Genomic DNA, 18,515 nt, shown 5'->3' with positions numbered 1-18,515 from the left:
TATCTGCGCCGCGCCGCTATTGCCGTCTATGGGGACGTACATGCGGCCGCATGTACCTCCCCGCAGACGGCCATGTGAATGTGCCCTTATAGCGCATACCTGACAGATTTGTTTTAGATTATTGGATCTGTGCCCAAGGTAAATGAAATCCTAACTACAACTATTTTTAGAAGATATACTTTTAAGTGTACAATATGCTTTTTCATATAATAAACACAATTTATATAAAATGCATTGCCATTTTAATGTGCATTGTGCAGGCTTCAGCTCCCTGCAGAAGCGCTGTTTCAGCTTTTTTACAATATCTATAATGTAACCATGACAACTGACAATGTAAGACACTGCCATGCACAGAAAAAATATACCCCACTTATGATAAATTTTTGTGAAATATTAAAAAATGAAAGTGACAGACTACATACCCAATACATGCAAAGGAAATAAAGAAAAAAATAATAAAAATAATTATATAGGCATCCCCTTCTTATTAACACTTGACTTACAGACGACTCCTAGTTACAAACGGACCTCTGCATATTGGTAGTTTACTGTACTTTATCCTTGGGCTACAATAAACAGCTATAATAGTTATCAAAGGTGTCTGCAATTAAGCTTTATTATTAATCCCGGCTCCTATGACAACCCAACATTTTTAAAATCCAATTGTCAAAGAGACCAATAAATTCTGTCTGGGAATACGATTATTCTTAGATACACAAAGTACACACCATTGAGCAGTTTATATCCAAGCACAGTATATATATGCTCCAGTTATCTCAAATATGGGGAGCATGTATCTAACTTTTTTGCCCATTTTTCTCTTTTATTTGCTGCAATATACAGACCATGAGCCCTCTCCAAACACCCAAAGGGGTTAACATGACATAATAATTAGTGATTGCCTGCTGTCAGAATGACCATGTGTCACTGTAACTAGATGAATCCATTTGAAAAAAAAAGCTATGGTAGTTCATATCTGTATTTGAAATTATTTCTCTCCCTCAAAGGAACAAAAAAATAAAATTTAGACCTGAGACACCAACAGTGTAAGGCCCCTTTCACACTTCCGTTTTTCACAAGCAAGTTGTATGTATGTTTTTGAGGTGCAGAACTCGCATTCTGCCCACTGTATTACGACATGGGACTGTCAGTACTTGACAACCAGGCTTGGCGCTAGCTGTCAGACTAGGTAGGTGGTGGCGAACTCACCCTGTGGAGTCCCTGCGTGCTAAGGCCCTGCATCAAGCAGATAAACTGCCCTGGTAAGGGCGAACCCACTACCAGGAACCTAACTGACGGTCCCTGAGTGACCCTACAGAGTGACAGGAAAACCTACTTCGTCTGGCAGCTGCTGGATGGTGGAGCGGACAGGTAACCGGAATACTGAGATAGACCAGTGTTCACACTGGTAACAGAAACCGACACAAGACAGACAGGAAGGTGGGGTCACACTAGGAGATAAACGGTACTGAGGGACAAACAACAGATACAGACAGACTAGCGGAGTCAAACAAACCGGGTCAAAACCAAGATGGCGGCAAAGGTACAGATTCATATAGCAAATAGAATGGTCAGTAGGCAAAGCAGAAGTCAATACACAGAACAGCAAGAAACGCAATGGCGAGAGCACTAGATACACAGATTAGACTGCAATAACCAGCACCCAATGAAGGGGCTGGGCAGAATATAAGGCAGCAATGGACACCGCCCCCAGCACTGATTGGCTCAGCTGTCCATCACTCAAACCACAGCTGGAGGCAAAACAATTACAGAGACACACCCAGCTTTCCCAGGATCAGAAATGGAGCTGTCAATGACAGGCAGTTATGGGTGTGGTTTTCCAGCAAGAAGCCTGAAACCTGATCCATTAGAACATTTTGCGAGTTCTGACAGTACGCCCCATTTTATGAGGGGCCACTGGACCCTCAACTAAAGATGCTGTATCTGTTCCCAAGCAAATAAGATCTTGGGCCTTTAACAGAACATAGGCTGGACACAACGGCATCTGCATGCGGGTTACTGGACGAATCCATAGACACACAAGAGAAACGGGGAACAAAACCATAACTGCAGAGAAATGGGGACTTGGCGGTAGATGGAGAGTCTTGGTGTTTGTACACAAACTCAGCGATAGCTAGCTGTGTACCCCAATCTTCCTGGCAGTCAGTTACAAAATTCCTGAGGTACTGCTCAACCCGCAAACTGTATTGATCAGATTGCCCAGCAGTCTCAGGATGACAGGACGGTGTTACAGACAGTTGTATCCCCAACTTTTTACAGAACTCACTCCAGAAACACAGATACAAATGGTTCCCCCTGATCAAAAATAACAGACTCAGGTACCCCATGCAGTTTAAGAACATTGTCAATGAACAGAGTGGCAAATTCCTTGGCATAAGGCAATTTCTCTAGCAGAAAGAAATGACACATTTTAGATACATGGTCAATAACCACCCAAATTACTGTCATGCCCTGAGAAAACACGTGTCCATGGTTTAGACTGAACAGAATGATGAGCAGAATATTCCACTGGGCATTCTCTGGAAACCTTGGTCTTAGTACAAATACTACATGATGCAACATATTCCTCAACATCATGTGACCATTTAGGCCACCAATAAGATTCAGTGCCAATAGTAGCCAATAGTAGCAGTGCCTCCAGAATGTTCAGAAAGTGCAGTACCATGACATTCCTCCATAACCTGGACCCGGTGTTGGGCAGGTACAAATAGCTTTTCTGCAGGGGTGTTATCAGGAGCCAGATGTTGATTATCATAGATCACAGTAAATAAATCTGGCTCACTAGCAGACACATCAACCTTAGGAGGCAAAACAGACACAGGTTCCGGGTTTTGTATACCACATAACTCAAGGTTAATGGACTTGTAGCGCTCGGACCCAGAGTCAACAATGGCCTTGTCAGACATTTTATCCTCAGTCAAGCCAATAACCGGTGACCTCATCTGAGGTTTCTGAAATACCTGGGCACCTAAGTGACCTCCTCGATCATCACTTAGATACTGATGCTTCTTCACTGGAGGTCTGACTGGACAGGACTCGATGAAATGACCGGAGTTCCCACAGTAGAAGCACAGGACATTCCTCTTACGTAGATCTCTGCGTTGCTGAGGTGACATGACTCCCACTTCGATCTGCATGGGCTCTTCCACTTCTATTTGCATGGGCTCTATAGTATTTTCTAGGGGCTCTTTAGATAGAGCAGGTAGGACAGTGGAAGAAAGTAGAGAAGAAGGATCAGGAAAAACAGACTCACGTTCATGCTTACCCTCTCTATGACGTCTGTCTACTCTGACTGCTAGTGTCATGGCCTGTTCTAAGGTCTTCGGCTTAGGATGTCCCACTAACAGATTTTTAATAGCATCAGACAGGCCCAATCTAAACTGGTATCTTAAGGCTCTATCATTCCAACTGCTTGGAATGGACCATCTCCTGCAGAGCAATAATCCTCTGCAGTACGTTTACCCTGACGTAAGGCAGTCAACTGAGCCTCAGCAAAACTGGTTTTATCTGGCTCCTCATATAAAGACCCCAAGGAAGAAAAGAAAAGGTCTCGAGAGGACACCTCTGGGGCATCAGGGGCTAAAGAAAATGCCCATTCCTGAGGGCTACCACGCAGAAGTGACATGATGATGCCTACCCTCTGTGCATCATTACCAGAAGACTGGGGCCTAAGGTGAAAATACAGCTTGCAACTCTCCCTGAAGGGAAAAAAAAAATCTTCCGTCTCCAGCGAAGAGATCAAGACATGTCATTTGGGGCGTAGAGTGAAATCTGTAAAATCCAAGCCCACAAGAAAATTGCGCAAATGTGTTTTTTCACCAATTTCACTGCATTTGGAATTATTTTCCCGCTTCCCAGTACCCAGCATGAAAGTTGAAAGTTAGAGATTTTTGAAGGAGGGGAGTGAAAAATGAAGATGCAAAAACGAAAAAAGGGCTGCAATGGGAAGGGGTTAAACAAGCTTCAAACACAGCATGCTCTGCACGTCATGCATCTGAAAACGCCCTATAGAAGCCTTTGGAGACGCATCAAAAAACGCATCGCATTCTGAGACACATTCATGTGCAATGCATTTTTCATTGATCAATTGCCATTAAAAAGAAAGACTACAGTCATGAGTCTTTTTCATGCATCTTTTATGCACTTTGTCTGCATGTGAAAAACACATTCAAAACTGATGAAAATCACAGACAAAAATGTCAGTTTTTGACACTGATATAAACAACTTTTATCTATTTCACCACTGGCTACTATGGAACAAAGAATCTTTTAGCTTTTACTTAGTAATTCTCAGATTCTCCCACTAGGTATATACAGATGAAAGGTCTGTCATTGGTAGGACCTTACAGAATAAACAAGCAAAAGGTATTTTTAAGATAGCTTTGCCATAATTTGAGCCAAATCAAAAGTTGCCCGATACATAAAAGTGGCAAATCCAAGGTTGTATTTAAACCAAATGTAACTAAAGCAACATATCTGCTGGAAAATTGACAGGAGAAAAAGAACAGCACAGAACGGTGCATTTGTCAATAAGCTAATTAACTAAATGCTGAAAATTTAGTTTTTCCTAGAAAAGTAAAAGTGACATAAGTTAACTCAGAAATTTTAAATTCACATTAGTTTTCCATATCCACTGCAGATTTCTGTATTACACACAGTGGGTATGGTAAGTATTTAGACCCCTTCAAATTTTTTTCTTTGTTTTATTGCAGCCAATTGGTACGATCAAAAGTTCTTTTGTTGCTCATTGATGTACACTCTGCACCCCATCTAGACAGAAAAAAAATTAAAAAGGAAAAACTGAAATATTACATGGTCATAAGTATTCAGACCCTTTGCTCAGTACGGAGTAGAATGACCTTTTGAGCTAGTACAGCCATGAGTTTTTCACACCTGGATTTGGAGATCCTCTGCCATTCTACCTTGCAGATCGTCTCCTGGTCTCTCAGGTTAGATCGTGAATATTGGTGGACGTCTCTCCAGAGGTACTAAATTGGGTCTAGGTCAGGGTTCTGCTAAGGGTGTGCTTAGGGTCATTGTCTTCATGTGTTTTCTTGCCTACACTAAGGAGAAGCTTCTGTTGGCACACTCCGCCATAAAGCCCTGGGAGGTAGAAGCTCCAGGGATAGTTGACTTTGTGTAACTTTCTCCCATCTCCCTACTGCATCTCTGCAGCTCAGCCACCGTGATCTACAGTAATATACAGGCGGTCCCCTACTTAAGGACACCTGATTTACAGACGACCCATAATTAAAGACGGACCCCTCTGCCCCTTGTGGCCTCTGGTGAAGCTCTCTGGATGCTTTACTATAGTCCCAGACTGCAATAATCAGCTGTAAGGTGTCTGTAATGAAGCTTTATCAATAATCCTTGGTCCAATTACAGCAAAAAAATTTGAAACTCTAATTGTCACTGGGGCAAAAAATGTTTTGTCTGGATCTACAATTATAAAATATAGAGTTTCGACTTACATACAAAGTCAACTTAAGAACAAGCCTCTGGACCTTATCTTGTATGTAACATATATATTACGGTAAACCTCATTATACATGGTTTGGGCAGTAGTTTTAGATGTGCAAGAGATTTGCTGTGCTGTAGTATGCTCACGTTAGTACCTGCAGTGTACAGTTATTGGTTTCAGATCTCGGTTACAAATGAATTAAATCCACTGTATTGCAGCTTGATGTTCTATTGTTTCCTAGTTAGGTCTATTCAGTACAATGCACAGCAATGCTTTCTGGACCATTCTGGTATTGTTCTTTCCACTGGTTACAGATTATAACTGTAATGCTTTTTTTAATTGCAGGATTACATCCCTCATGTGAGATGTCCCATTAGTGGATAAGTGTTTTCAGCAGCATCCTACTAGATTGTGGTGCATGTAGTCGTTCAAGTAATCATACATAATTGATTTTATATTATGATGTTTTCCTGTTGATAGCATGCTATATCCCTATAATACTCCACACTCAAAATATTTTTCCTTTACACATCACACAGGGATGTCACAAAAACATTTGCATACCTCCCAATTTTTTGGGATAAGGAAAGAAGGACAAAAAGGGTTTGTGCAGCAAACTAAAAAAATGAAAATTATGTTCTATGCCATGTCCAGTGTCCTGCCTCCTAGCATAGTATAATATTCCCCTTAAAAAGAACTTGTCACCAGGGACCTCATTTTCACTAAAGACAGGTTGCAGAAGCCCTTCACACCAGCAGTGCAAATCTGCCTTTCTGCCTTTTATACGCATGTCCATTACAATATAATTGTGTGTTATAACTTACCATATATACTCGAGTATAAGCTGACCCGAGTATAAGCTGAGACCCCTAATTTTAACACAAAAAAATGGAAAAACCTATTGACTCGAGTATAAACCGAGGGTGGGAAATGCATTGGTCACATTAGTCCCAGTATATAGCCTGCCAGCCCCATGTAGTGTATAGCCTGCCAGCCCCCTGTAGTATATAGCTCAGAGCTCGGCCCCCACCTGTGTGCTCCTGTACAGCTCCTCCTTCCTGCTCCTTCACAGAGGTCACAGCCTGGTGAGCTGACATGAGTGGAGGAGAGAGGAGCTGTGCAGGAGCTCAAAGACGGGGGCAGCCTGTAGTACAGACAAGTCACGTGTAGTTTTTTTTAAATGCATCCAAACCAAAGCCCATCTGTGAATTGCAGTCCACACCCTGCTGACAATCAGAGTCCAATGAGTGTTTCCATAACTGATGTAATATAACTTATGGAAGTGAAGGAGGCCGGGAAGTAGTGAGTGCAGGTAAGATGTATTTCCATTATTATTGTTGATTGCTCTAGGGTCACCAGTACTATTATCTTCTCTGGGTATTATTGTCTGCTCTCAATGCTGTGGCATTTATAATTCTGGGTTGGCATTTGTGCTGTGTTGTAGTTGTCGGTGCATCTATAAAGTTGAGCAGTATGACATGATGGCCCTTGGACCAATAAATGTTGATCACCCCTGGCCTGAATCTCTAGATCAGTAACAGAACAGGCATTTAAAGGAAATTTCATATTTTTTATAATTTATTATGTTTGTGGAATCAGGGTCCATTTAATCACAACTCCAACAAAATTGTCTCCGACAGACCCTTAGAAACCAAAGACAGATGCTCTTGGATACGACCACCACTTCTGGCGTGATTGTACAAAGAGACAAATAGTTTTTACATATGAAATGGCTGAGAGTTACTCCATGTCCCACAGCCATCCTGTGGTAATGAATGCAGAATACAGGTGATTGGGCATCTCAATAGCGCATTCGTGGGCATCGCTGCCAGAGTGTGGCTGTATCTAAGGACAGCTATCGTGTTTCTAAGAGACAATGCTTATGGGAAATTACATTCACAATTTTTTTTATAACATATGGCAAATTAAAAAAATTAAATATGAATGCCAAAATTAGAAATTATATTTAGTATTTTTATACAGCTCTCTCTGCCAGATCTGCAGCTTGTGTGTCAGCAAAAAACTAGACCTGTGTATTGCCTGTGACATCACCATGTTTGGAGGCCCACAAAAAAAGGAAGGCTGGCTAATGAAGTCATTTGTTCCCAGAGTGACCCACCACAAATCCGGGCCACAAATGCAGTACAACCAGCCACATTGACTTCTCTAGGAATAGCCGAGCTGCAAACACAGCCAAGAAGAGAACCTGCTCTGAGTTTTTTCTCAGGGGTACTAGGCTCAGGCATGGAGCAGAAACCACAGCTGTGAGCCCATAGAAATACATGAGGACGTAGGCTAGACGACACAAAAAACCACGGCTTGCTCATCTGATAGTTTGCATGTGTGTTGTGTGTGAAGGTGCCACTATCTGCAACCTTTATAGCATGGTTTGTGAAGTACGGTAATATCACATCTGTCCTTCGATCTGTCATCCTACTAAGTAAACTGTAGTAAACTGAAGTATATTGCAAAGCAGATACTTTGCCTTGACTGAAGCTTATTATAAAACACAACAACTCGTCATTATTTTATGAATGAAACATTTTCCAATAGATGCAAAGACCCCAAAAACATCTAAACACACAGTGCTGCAAAATACAGTATAGTCTTGGGGCAGGAGTGAACCAAAAATACTAATGTTATATCATGCCCCTGTTTAAAGGACATCTAACCTCAGCATCATTTTTTTAAACTCTTTATTCCCACAATCGCAGCATATAGAGTTATAATAAAAGAATTTCTGAGGAACTGTAACAGTAAAAACTGATGGTAGATGTCCTTTAAGTTGGAAATGATGATGTGAAAGCAATTAGGAAAAAAGAAACACATGGGGTGGGTATGATTAGTCTTTGTAAAAGTTATAAAGTTCTCATTGTGATGCAAATAAGCCATAAGTAGTAACTGGGGTCATTGCTGAACTCTGTTCATGATGTAATGTTGGTGAATCATGCCAATCCTCCTGAATCCAGGAATATTTAAGGGGTTTTCCCATGAAAGAAAATTCTCAATTTTCAATCCCCTGATAATGTTAACACAAGAAAGATAATTTTTAACCCTTTACTTCACAATTTCACTCAGTTTTATTGCTGTTTTAGCACCTATCACTCAGTGAAATATTCCAGTGTGTGGGCGGGGACCCTCTAAGCCAGCGGTTCTCAACCTGTGGGTCAGGACCCCAGCGGGGGTCGAACGACCAAAACCTGGGGTCGCCTAAAGCCATCGGAGCCGCAATTTTATTGTGTTTTTACTGCGAGTTGCATGGTTTGGGGTCACTGCAACATGAGGAACTGTATTGCGGGGTCCCAGCATTAGAAAGGTTGAGAACCACTGCTCTAAGCAGACACATTCTGATCCCTTTAGTGCTGTGTCTGAAAGTCAGTGTCTGTGCATCACAGCAGGAAGTCAGTGTCTGTGTTGGTGATGTGTTGTTCGTGAACGAGCCGGCTCTACAAGCCAGCTTTTGTTTGCGAACGACATGAGCTGGCTCACCTCATTGGGTCGATGGTCACTTAAACCCGCCGTTAACCAACTCACCACGCCCCCTTTAACCCGTTAAAAACCGGTTAAAAGTGGAGTGGCGTCCGGTTATTGCCTGGCCTGCGGCTCCCTATGATATATTTAATAGGGAGCCGTTCAGGAGCCAGGAGAGCCAGCTCTTAGTGAGCGGAGCCTAATGAGCCAACTCACTAAGAAGAGCCGTAATTCCCATCACTAGTCTGTGTCAGTGAGCTCCGTCATGGACTGCAGGGGTCGGGGCTAGAGGCAGCGAGCAGAGAGAAAGAAACTCAGCTCCACAGCAGCCACACAGAAATCCCAGATGGCTTCCCCAAGTCAGAAGATACAGGATTGGAAACCAGAGGCAACTGAAATTGAGTACACCACGACTGATAGAGACAGGTTGCAATTATATCTGTGAAATGCTGTATTTTTGTTTAGAATGGTGAATTAGAGAATGTGCTATTTTGTTATCCTAAGTACATTTAAGAAACTTGTCTTTGTGAGAATACCCCTTTAAGAACAGAAGCTAAACTAGAGCCAAGCACAGGATTTCGGCCATGTGGCCACGACCATAGGTTGGTAAACCAACATGACTAGTAAGCATTCAGAACTGCCACTGCCCCATGACTACTTACTGCGTATGTACAAAACAAGAAGAGCTTTATAACTAATTTATAACACCATGGAAATGCGGCCCGCGGACCCTTAGTAAATGTGCCCCATTATCTGTCTTGACAGACACAGAGCCACACAAAACTGGCCCAGACACTTTATAAATACCTGTGGAAGCAGTTTGCACTTTCTTTTCAGTGCAAAGTCAGACAGAAAACTGGCAAAGTGCTGTTTTACGGGACCCAAAGAACAGTCCCAATTGAAAAAGACTGCTTGGGCAGGGGGCCAAAGATTGATGTGAATGTATATTTGATGATATCCTCCATTCCTTCTGTCTGTTTTTTTTTTAAATGTATACACTAAGCTAAAATTAAAGTGTCCAATATTTTAACACACATGTATAAAGCATCAGTTAGGCTACATTCACACGGACGTATGAAAACGGCCGTATCCGTACTGTACCGTACCGTTATTTTACGGATTACATACGGCCACATTCATTTCAATGGACAATACGTCTGACCATTTATATTGCAGTTGTTAACTCTGTTACGTACTGTACCATACACTAGCCGTATAAAAATATAGAGCATGTCCTATTTTCTCCCGTATTTCAGTTCCATATGCCCTAGAACAGTGATGGCTAACCTATGGCACTGGCCCTTTCTGTGGGCACTCAGGCCATCACCAGAGATGACTCCAGGTATCTTCCTGCAGTCCCAGACAGCCCAGGACTTGCTGTGCACAGAGCTATATTAAAGTGACAGCTCTACCTGGGACTATTTGCTGCTTTATTGGTGTCCTCAGGGGCAGGTATCAATGAAAACGGTGACAGAGAAGGGAGTATAAATCACAAATTACATTTCTGTGTTGGCACTTTGCAATAAATAAGCGGGTCTTTGTTGTAGTTTGGGCACTCAGTCTCCAAAAGGTTTGCCATCACTGCCCTAGAAGTCTATGGGGACGTATAAAATATGGGTTACATATGTGCTGCATACGGATAAAAAACGTCATGTGTATACGGCCCGTAAATACGGGACTGGAGAAATCATACGCCCGTGTGAATGTAGCCTTAATGTCAGCTTTCTATGCATTCTATTTATCAAAGAAAAACTGACACTTTCTTCCATTTTTCTTGGCTGATTTGCATCAGTCTATGAGTGATGTATGATGCATGCTCTGACTAGGACATGCTCTACGGAGTAGCAGGGCTAAGGATTGATCGTTTGGCATAAAAAATGACTGACCTAATAGATGACTGGGTTGCTAGAGCCACATGTATAATTTAAAAAGAGGTATGGATTCATTGCATCACAGTGCTGGACAGCAGTCCCATGTTGCAACCCTGATAAGACTTTGGTGCTGCTGTTCCATTGGGAAGAAGATCATATGTCAATATCAAGCCAGTCCTGTCCTGGATACTGTGGTCCGTCTGTGAAACAGAACACTACAGGATCCATAACTCATGGACCGAACAGGGAAGTTTGAATCTGTCCTAAGTCATGTCTAAAAGGGCCCTCTAATTTCAATGGCAGGTTAGGGAGTCTATAGATCTATTGCTTGCAATAGTTTTACACTGCAAATTACTTTCCTGTTCCCTGCATTTGATGCTGTACATATACATAAAATGACATCATTATATGACATTATATTAACTATCAGTTCTAACCAGTGACTAACTATGATTGGTGGAAAAAGACGTTTATGTCATGTGGTGTACATCGGTAAAACAATCAGAAGTCTTTTTGTAGGTTTCAGGGAACATCATAGGTCCATTTTATCATGTCCACAACTTATTCTGTACATTAGGGGAAAACATGGAGCTAATCCTGATGTGCTGCAATTTGCAGGTCTGGAAAACATTGAGATCGACCCTCTAGGACAGTGATGGCGAACCTTTTAGAGCCGGAGTGCCCAAACTTCAACTAAAAGTCACTTATTCATTGCAAAGTGCCGGCACAGCAATTTAAGCAGTAATTTATTTCTCCTTGTTCTTTGACAATTTTCAATCGTTCAGCCTCCTAAGGACACCAACCCAGTTGAAAGGAGGAGGGCAAATTCGTCTATCATTGTAGGAAGATTCTCCAGGAAGATTCTTTGAGTCCTGTCTGGTGAACTTCATTCTGGGGTGATGGCCTAGGTGCCCACGCAGAGGGCTCCGAGTGCCACCTCTGGCACCCGTGCCATAGGTTCGCCACCACTGCTCTAGGAGTATAGGAAGCGATAGTTCGAGGAAACTATTACGACAAGAAGCCAAAATATTATCAAGTACAACATGATGGGCCATTTAGAGCTTAATGATTGCAATGAACTAAGCGTTTCGGGGCTCTGCCTATGTCTGGAGGTTTCGGCAGACGGAGGCAGTGTGCCACAATGCGCGTCAGGGTGTTTGTCATCCCAATAGATGCAGTTTTTATCAAATTGGCTAAGCACCCTTTCCTTATGCAATATTGCTGTATTTTATTAACTAGATATCTATAATATTGATATGATAGTGCTTTTAATCAGTTTTTAAACTCCTGCATCTCTGTGATGTTTTTGTGTGCCTATTTTATTATTGGCAACAAAATATTTTTTGTGTATGAATTTTTGTAGGGAGCTGACTTTTTTTGTAGTAATCATTGTTTATGGTTACCATGGATTCTCCTACCTGGGAGCAGATATTTAGCCTGTGTTGCAGGCTACAGAAAGTGTATTACTGTGCTTAAAGACCCGCAGTATGTCGCAGTCTGTATGTCTCCTGAATGCTGACCTAATGGAATAAGGTTTACACAACTTTCCTGGTTAGTCTCATGCAGCCTCTACTCTTGTCTTCAAAAAGTCGCTAAAAAACTTGCATCGTGGTTCTGACATTTTGCCACCAAAAAGTTACAAGGAACATTTCATGCCAAATGTAAGAGCACAAAACAACAAATTTACCTGTCAGGTAGTGTAAGGCCGCGCAACGCAGCATTAATGAATGGCAACTTTTAAAAAAGTTGCATAAATATTTGTAAATCCATTCCAGTGCTCTCTGGCGTACGTGAAGTCATGCAGAAGTAAAAAAACACAAAATTGCAAATCTGACGGCCAGCAGAGGAACAAATAAAAACGTAAAAGTAATTGCAAGATTTCTGCCTAATGATTGATGTCCCCCATTGACTTTAGTTTATGAGAATCCAAACTGATGCAAACCGTTCATGAAAAAAAAAAAGAAAATGTCAATTTTCCATTGTAAAAAATTGCCATATGCATATTCAGGTAGCCTTACAATATTTTTTTTCTAAGGATTATTAGACAAACAAAAATAAATACTAAAAGGGGCATACATCATATGTTACAGCCTCCTAATAGATGTTCATGTGTGTGGATGCAAACAGTTTTACGTCAAGTCCTGCACAGCCCAGCACTGCCCCCTGCCCGCCCAAGTATCGTAAGGGGCAGAATTCCTGGCTCTGCGCTGGGAATTACAACTAAATCACAACTTCCATGCCAGTATTCAGGCATACAAGCCATGATAAAATTCCCCCTATCTTCTAAAGCATAAAGCCTATTCCTGTGCGAATATGCGATTCAATGAAGCAACATGTCTGCCATTACAGTGCTTCCATAGGTTGCCACATTGCGTATTTCCATTCAGATGCTGCTAGGCAAATTTTTAAACTGCTGCACATTCATTATGTTGTCATATTTTACATGGAAAAGCCATAGATTGGCTCTGCTAAGTGACAATAGGGCATATCCGCATACAGATCCAGTCACATTTGTATCAGATTCCTGTTTCTGATTCTAGGAATTTTTGAGCATATGGGCATACACATAACATTGTGTACCTACACACGTTCATTGCTTGAGATTCTTGGAAATCTGGATGACAGGTTCTCACATTCTAGAATGTAATTGTAAAACTCATGACTCATCCTTTTATGGTATATTTACAGGTGATTTATTCATGTTATGGACAACATAGGAAAGTAGATAAAATCAGAATAGAATTACCGTAGATAGGATAAAACACTGTATAATACTATATATCTTATACTCTTTACTAATTTTCAACAGTCAGAATATTAGATAGATGCATAACCAGACACGTGGCTAGGTAGTTAGGTAAATAAAGTAGATATTACATACACACAGCATAGATAGAAGCAAAAAAGGAGCACTTCATTTGAGACTCTCACATTGCACTCAGAGGAATGAAGTACTCTTTTTATTTTTTTAATTGAACAATGGAAGTGATCTTTTTGCAAGAATATTTATGGACTTTGGCCAGTTTTTAGAACGTGCACTCTTTGGGATTGCAGGGGCAGATTTGTTGTCATCTAGATAGATATTAGATACAACGATGATAGTGGATAGAAGGGTAATGGCACATATGTTAGATACATAGATTATGGATGGATAGATGGATAGGTGGATAGATAGAGGATAGATAGATAGATAGATAGATAGATAGATAGATAGATAGATAGATAGATAGATAGATAGATAGCTGAGCAAATGGGATGTATATATTAGCTGATAGATGACAGATAGATGGCTTATATAGGTTAAATAAATGAATTATGGATGGATGGATGCATGGGTGGATAGATATAGATGATAGATTGCTTATAGTTATTAGGTGATAGATAGATAGATAGATAGATAGATTAGATACATAAATTATTGATAGATCCTATATAAATGTTAGTTACATGGATGATAGATATGTACATGATACATTCTCCATGCTAGACAGGTATAGATTTGTGGATAGTATGACAGTGCACAGTATGGAGGTATATAGCAGCCCTCTGTATAATGTACATGAAGGATCAGCCTGAGGATGTCAGGTCTCGGTACACTCCTATCACTGCAGTACATTCATCATATACACATAGAAGACAATGGAGCCATCAGCCCTATAAGATAAGATGGCAGACATGATGTAACCCGGCTCTTACCGACATGGGTGATGACCGAGGACAGCCTCTGTGTGAGCTCCTGGTGTGACATCTCTTCTTCCTTCAACCAATAAAGCATTTCCCGGGGAAAGCCGATGCCGCTGCCTGCAATGTGCCGGTGCGTACGAAGCCAGGCGGTGCCACTCCCCGCTCACCAGCCACCTGTCACCGGGCAACGCACTGCCAGCTGTACCACTGCTGCGCTACAATGGCCACTGCCCTATCCTCTCTGTGAGGCAGGACATGGCTGCGGGCTCAGCACCTGCCTCCAGGGGTAACAAGAAGGAGAGGCTGAGGGGAGGAAAGCCCGGATGTACGGAGCCCGAGGACTGGAGTGTGCGATGACGTCACACTGCCAGAGCCAGGGTCCCGGCAAGGTCACCGCACCCAGCTGGGTATCAGGTGCATCCAGACATCTAATATCTATATACTATATATATCACTATTCATTTATCTAGTTTCATCAAGTCTGCTATTATATACCTATATATTTATCTATCATTTACATATGTATTTGATAATAATGATAATAATTTTGATTTATATAGTGCCATCATATTCTGTAACGCTTTACAATGATTACTATCTAACTATAAATTATTATTATGTATCTATCTGGATCATTTATCCATCATTATTTCGATATTTATTTAGTAATCTACTATTTATATACCATCAACATCAAGTATGATAAACCAAGGACACTTACTCATCGATCCAGGCAATGTGACTGTGTAATATTCTTATATGTGTGATTCTTGGCCCCCTTGCTTCTAAAAATCAACTTTTAAAATGATCTAATGATCCTGAGGGGTTATCCTAGCCTTTATGCATAAATGCTGAGGGAGCAGGGGGAAGGGGTGAAACAGTGTATCAGTCTATAAAGCCAGATTACATAAGGGCTAGGGTGCTGTGAAATGATCATAAATTCTTGTGCAATTCAAGAAGTTGTGGTTATAAGGCTACATTCACACGAACGTATGGGGGACGTATATACGGCCGATATACGTCCCCCATACACTCCTATGGGCGCACGGCACCCTACGGGAGCGGTACGGTGCCGCACACGTGCGGCACCGTTCCGTACCCGGGAAAAAGATAGGGCCTGTCCTATCTTTTCCCGTAATACGGGGCCGTGCGCCATAGGTTGCTATGGAGAGGGGCGGGGGTGAGCTGCGCTCACCTCCTCCTCCTCTCCCCGTACACTGCCGTTGCCCGCTACGGTACGGTACGGGCGGGCAACGGCAGTGTGAATATAGCCTAACAGTGACTACACCATGGCGTGGAGGGGCGTGGCGGCCTGTGTTGTGCAGGCTTTTAAAAAGCCTGCAAACTTTCATTGCCAGGTAAGACCTGAGCCTCTTGGTGTATCCGGCAGAACATAGTGTGCAAGCGCCTGTGTATGATAAATCTGCCCCAATATCTTTAAAAATCCAGATGTGGACGTATGAAAAAGTCGCAATTTTGGCACATACTGGGGCAAATTTACTAAGGGGTGCATGGTGCACTTTTGCTGGACCATGCACGTTCTTCATGGCTAAAGCGGCTTGCACCGGTATTTAAGAAGTGTGTGCGCTGGGATTGGGTACACGCAACCCTTGTGTGGCACAGCTGTGCTGGCCTCCAACCCCACAGATTTAGCTTAGTCTTATTTATTAACAGTTAAGACAAATAAAACAAATCCAAATTCCAGAATGATCTCGAGAACAGGGGTCCCATTCTCGCTAAATGATGGAGCCACAGGTCAAGCAGGCGTACTACCTCTCTATTTAATAATAGTCAACACTAGTTTTCTGCTGCATCAGATTTATTACTGTGCTGTTAAATACAGCCGCAGTGTAAAACTGTGATGTTCTACTTTACACCTTCTTAGAGTTGATCTAAACTGTGCGCCATGTCTTAATTTTATTTTTGGTGCACAGCCTATTATTCACCTGACCACACGCCTTTTTCAAAGATCTCGTCCCAGTGTTGAAAAACTGTGAAAAAGCCTTGATAAATGTGGCAGAAGGTTTTTTTGGCACAAATTACACCACAAATCAGCAAAAATGGCTTCATACATCTCCCCCACTGTCTCTGGGAGTACTGGAGTTAGTGAAGTTCTATACTCAGTAATTAACGGAGTGACAAGATGCAAGCTCGTCTGCTATTCAAACTAGTGAGAACGGGACCCCTGTTCTCGTAATTGGTGAGGGTACCAGCAGTCAGACCTCAACTGATCAGAATGTTATTCCCCTACATGAAAATGTGGTAAAACACCTTAAAGGTACAAATGTTAATATTAAGTTAAGTGTAAGCACTAAGTGTAAGTTCAAGGATCCTTTTTCACCATTTTTCTTCACACAAAAGGGTGGTTGGGCCTGATTTTTGAACTCTCTTAGTGAATGTGGACAGATAGAAGCTGGGGCACCCTGCTGTTATAAGTAATAGCACACAGGATAAATATTATGTGCATAGGAGGTTTATCACATAAGACAATGACAGGACTTATTTTTTACCCTTCTGACTCTTATGTACTGAATGCTGCTGAATAAATGACTGTTATATTGTTTGACTATTGTTATTATGATGACATTACATTAAATGATATTTTCTGACAGCTCAGTGGTTTTCGTCATCCCTATTCTAAAGAAAGGATATAAGGAGCAGGGAGGGCAGCAGCTGTTTTTGGTTACACAGAGACCAGACTCCGCACCCTTGGGACATGTTCTCCCCTCTGCCTCACTGGATGACTGTTCACAATGGCGCCTTCCTACATCAGCTCTGGCCCCAGATGGTAAACAAATCAAGTGAAAAACTACAACCCCCCCCAAGCATTATGTGCTGGCAACATGGGCTGTTATAGCATCAGATCAATGGAAATCAGCCGGTGGATTGCCCTGACGTGCTACCCAACGTATCTGGATGTCAGGATGACAGTGGCATAGGTTATATAGATGAGATAAAAACTGAATTTTCAAGACTATTTTATGCTTTGTAAAAATGTGTTAGTTATTTATAAAAACCAAAATTGATTATATATTTACTCCCAGCATATACACAGGCATAGCAGGGAAGATCTATTAAGCTTATGTACTATTATTTCTAAAAATTGTCATACCTGGCCTGCAGCACATTTATTATGTGTTTTGGGCCCTTTTGTTAACTTGTTTAACAATGAGTGTGACTTAACCAAAGGACCAAAAGACATGTGCTACAATTGTTCCATCATTTTGGTGCAGAGTAAGCTGACCAATGGGTCATACCATTGGACGATGTAACGTAAAGCTGTAGTGTCAGCTACCATAATTAAACTGACTAATTTCCGACAAGTCCAGTCTGTCTTAGGGTACATTCACAGAGCCATATGCGGCATAAGGTGCGCTGCAGAGGAGGAGGGATGACCCCTCCCTTCTCCATAAAGAACAGCGCCACACGGCCCGCACACACCGGGAAAGATTTTGTAGTCACATATACATTCCCCAGATGGCCATGTGAATGTACCCTTAGACAGAATCAGGGCAGTATCAGTGGTACTCTTGTGAGGGCCCTGGTCACAGTGTTAACTTACTCAGTGCTGCAGCTCACTCAGCGCTGTAATAGTACTCAAGCAGCGAGAACAGGCCATGCAAGTACAGGCGGTCCCCTACTTAAGAACACTCGACTTACATACAACCCATAGTTACAAACGGACCTCTGGATATTGGTAATTTATTGTACTTTAGTCCTAGGCTACAATAAACAGCTATAACAGTTATCACAGGTGTCTGTAATGAAGCTTTATTGTTAATATTGATTCTTATGACAACCCAACATTTTTAAAATCCAATTGTCACAGAGACCAAAAAAGTTCTGGCTGGGATTACAATGATAAAATATACAGTTCCGACTTACATACAAATTCAACTTAAGAACGAACCTACAGACCCTATCTTGTATGTAACCCGGGGACTAACTGTACATGTGCACTCTATCATGTTTCTTTTCAATCACTTCTTCACTTCAATTTTATATGT

The 18,515-nt window shown here is 41.7% G+C and overlaps 1 protein-coding gene across 1 annotated transcript in view; it reads right to left on the bottom strand.

The window, feature by feature from the left end:
* Window positions 1-14,865, bottom strand: part of MCF2L2 (MCF.2 cell line derived transforming sequence-like 2) — a 178,193-nt gene extending 163,328 nt beyond the window's left edge. Inside the window, exon 1 of the mRNA XM_072142708.1 lies at window positions 14,521-14,865. Within this exon, the coding sequence (XP_071998809.1) occupies window positions 14,521-14,599 (79 nt within the window). The 5' untranslated portion in view covers window positions 14,600-14,865. The remainder of the gene's footprint in view (window positions 1-14,520) is intronic.
* Between the last annotated feature and the right edge of the window lie 3,650 nt (window positions 14,866-18,515).

This window comes from Engystomops pustulosus, chromosome 3, assembly GCF_040894005.1.
Source record: "Engystomops pustulosus chromosome 3, aEngPut4.maternal, whole genome shotgun sequence".
NCBI classification, from domain to species: Eukaryota; Metazoa; Chordata; class Amphibia; order Anura; family Leptodactylidae; genus Engystomops; species Engystomops pustulosus.
Note: the sequence above shows the minus strand (reverse complement) of the source record. Positions and strands in the feature narration are given on the sequence as shown.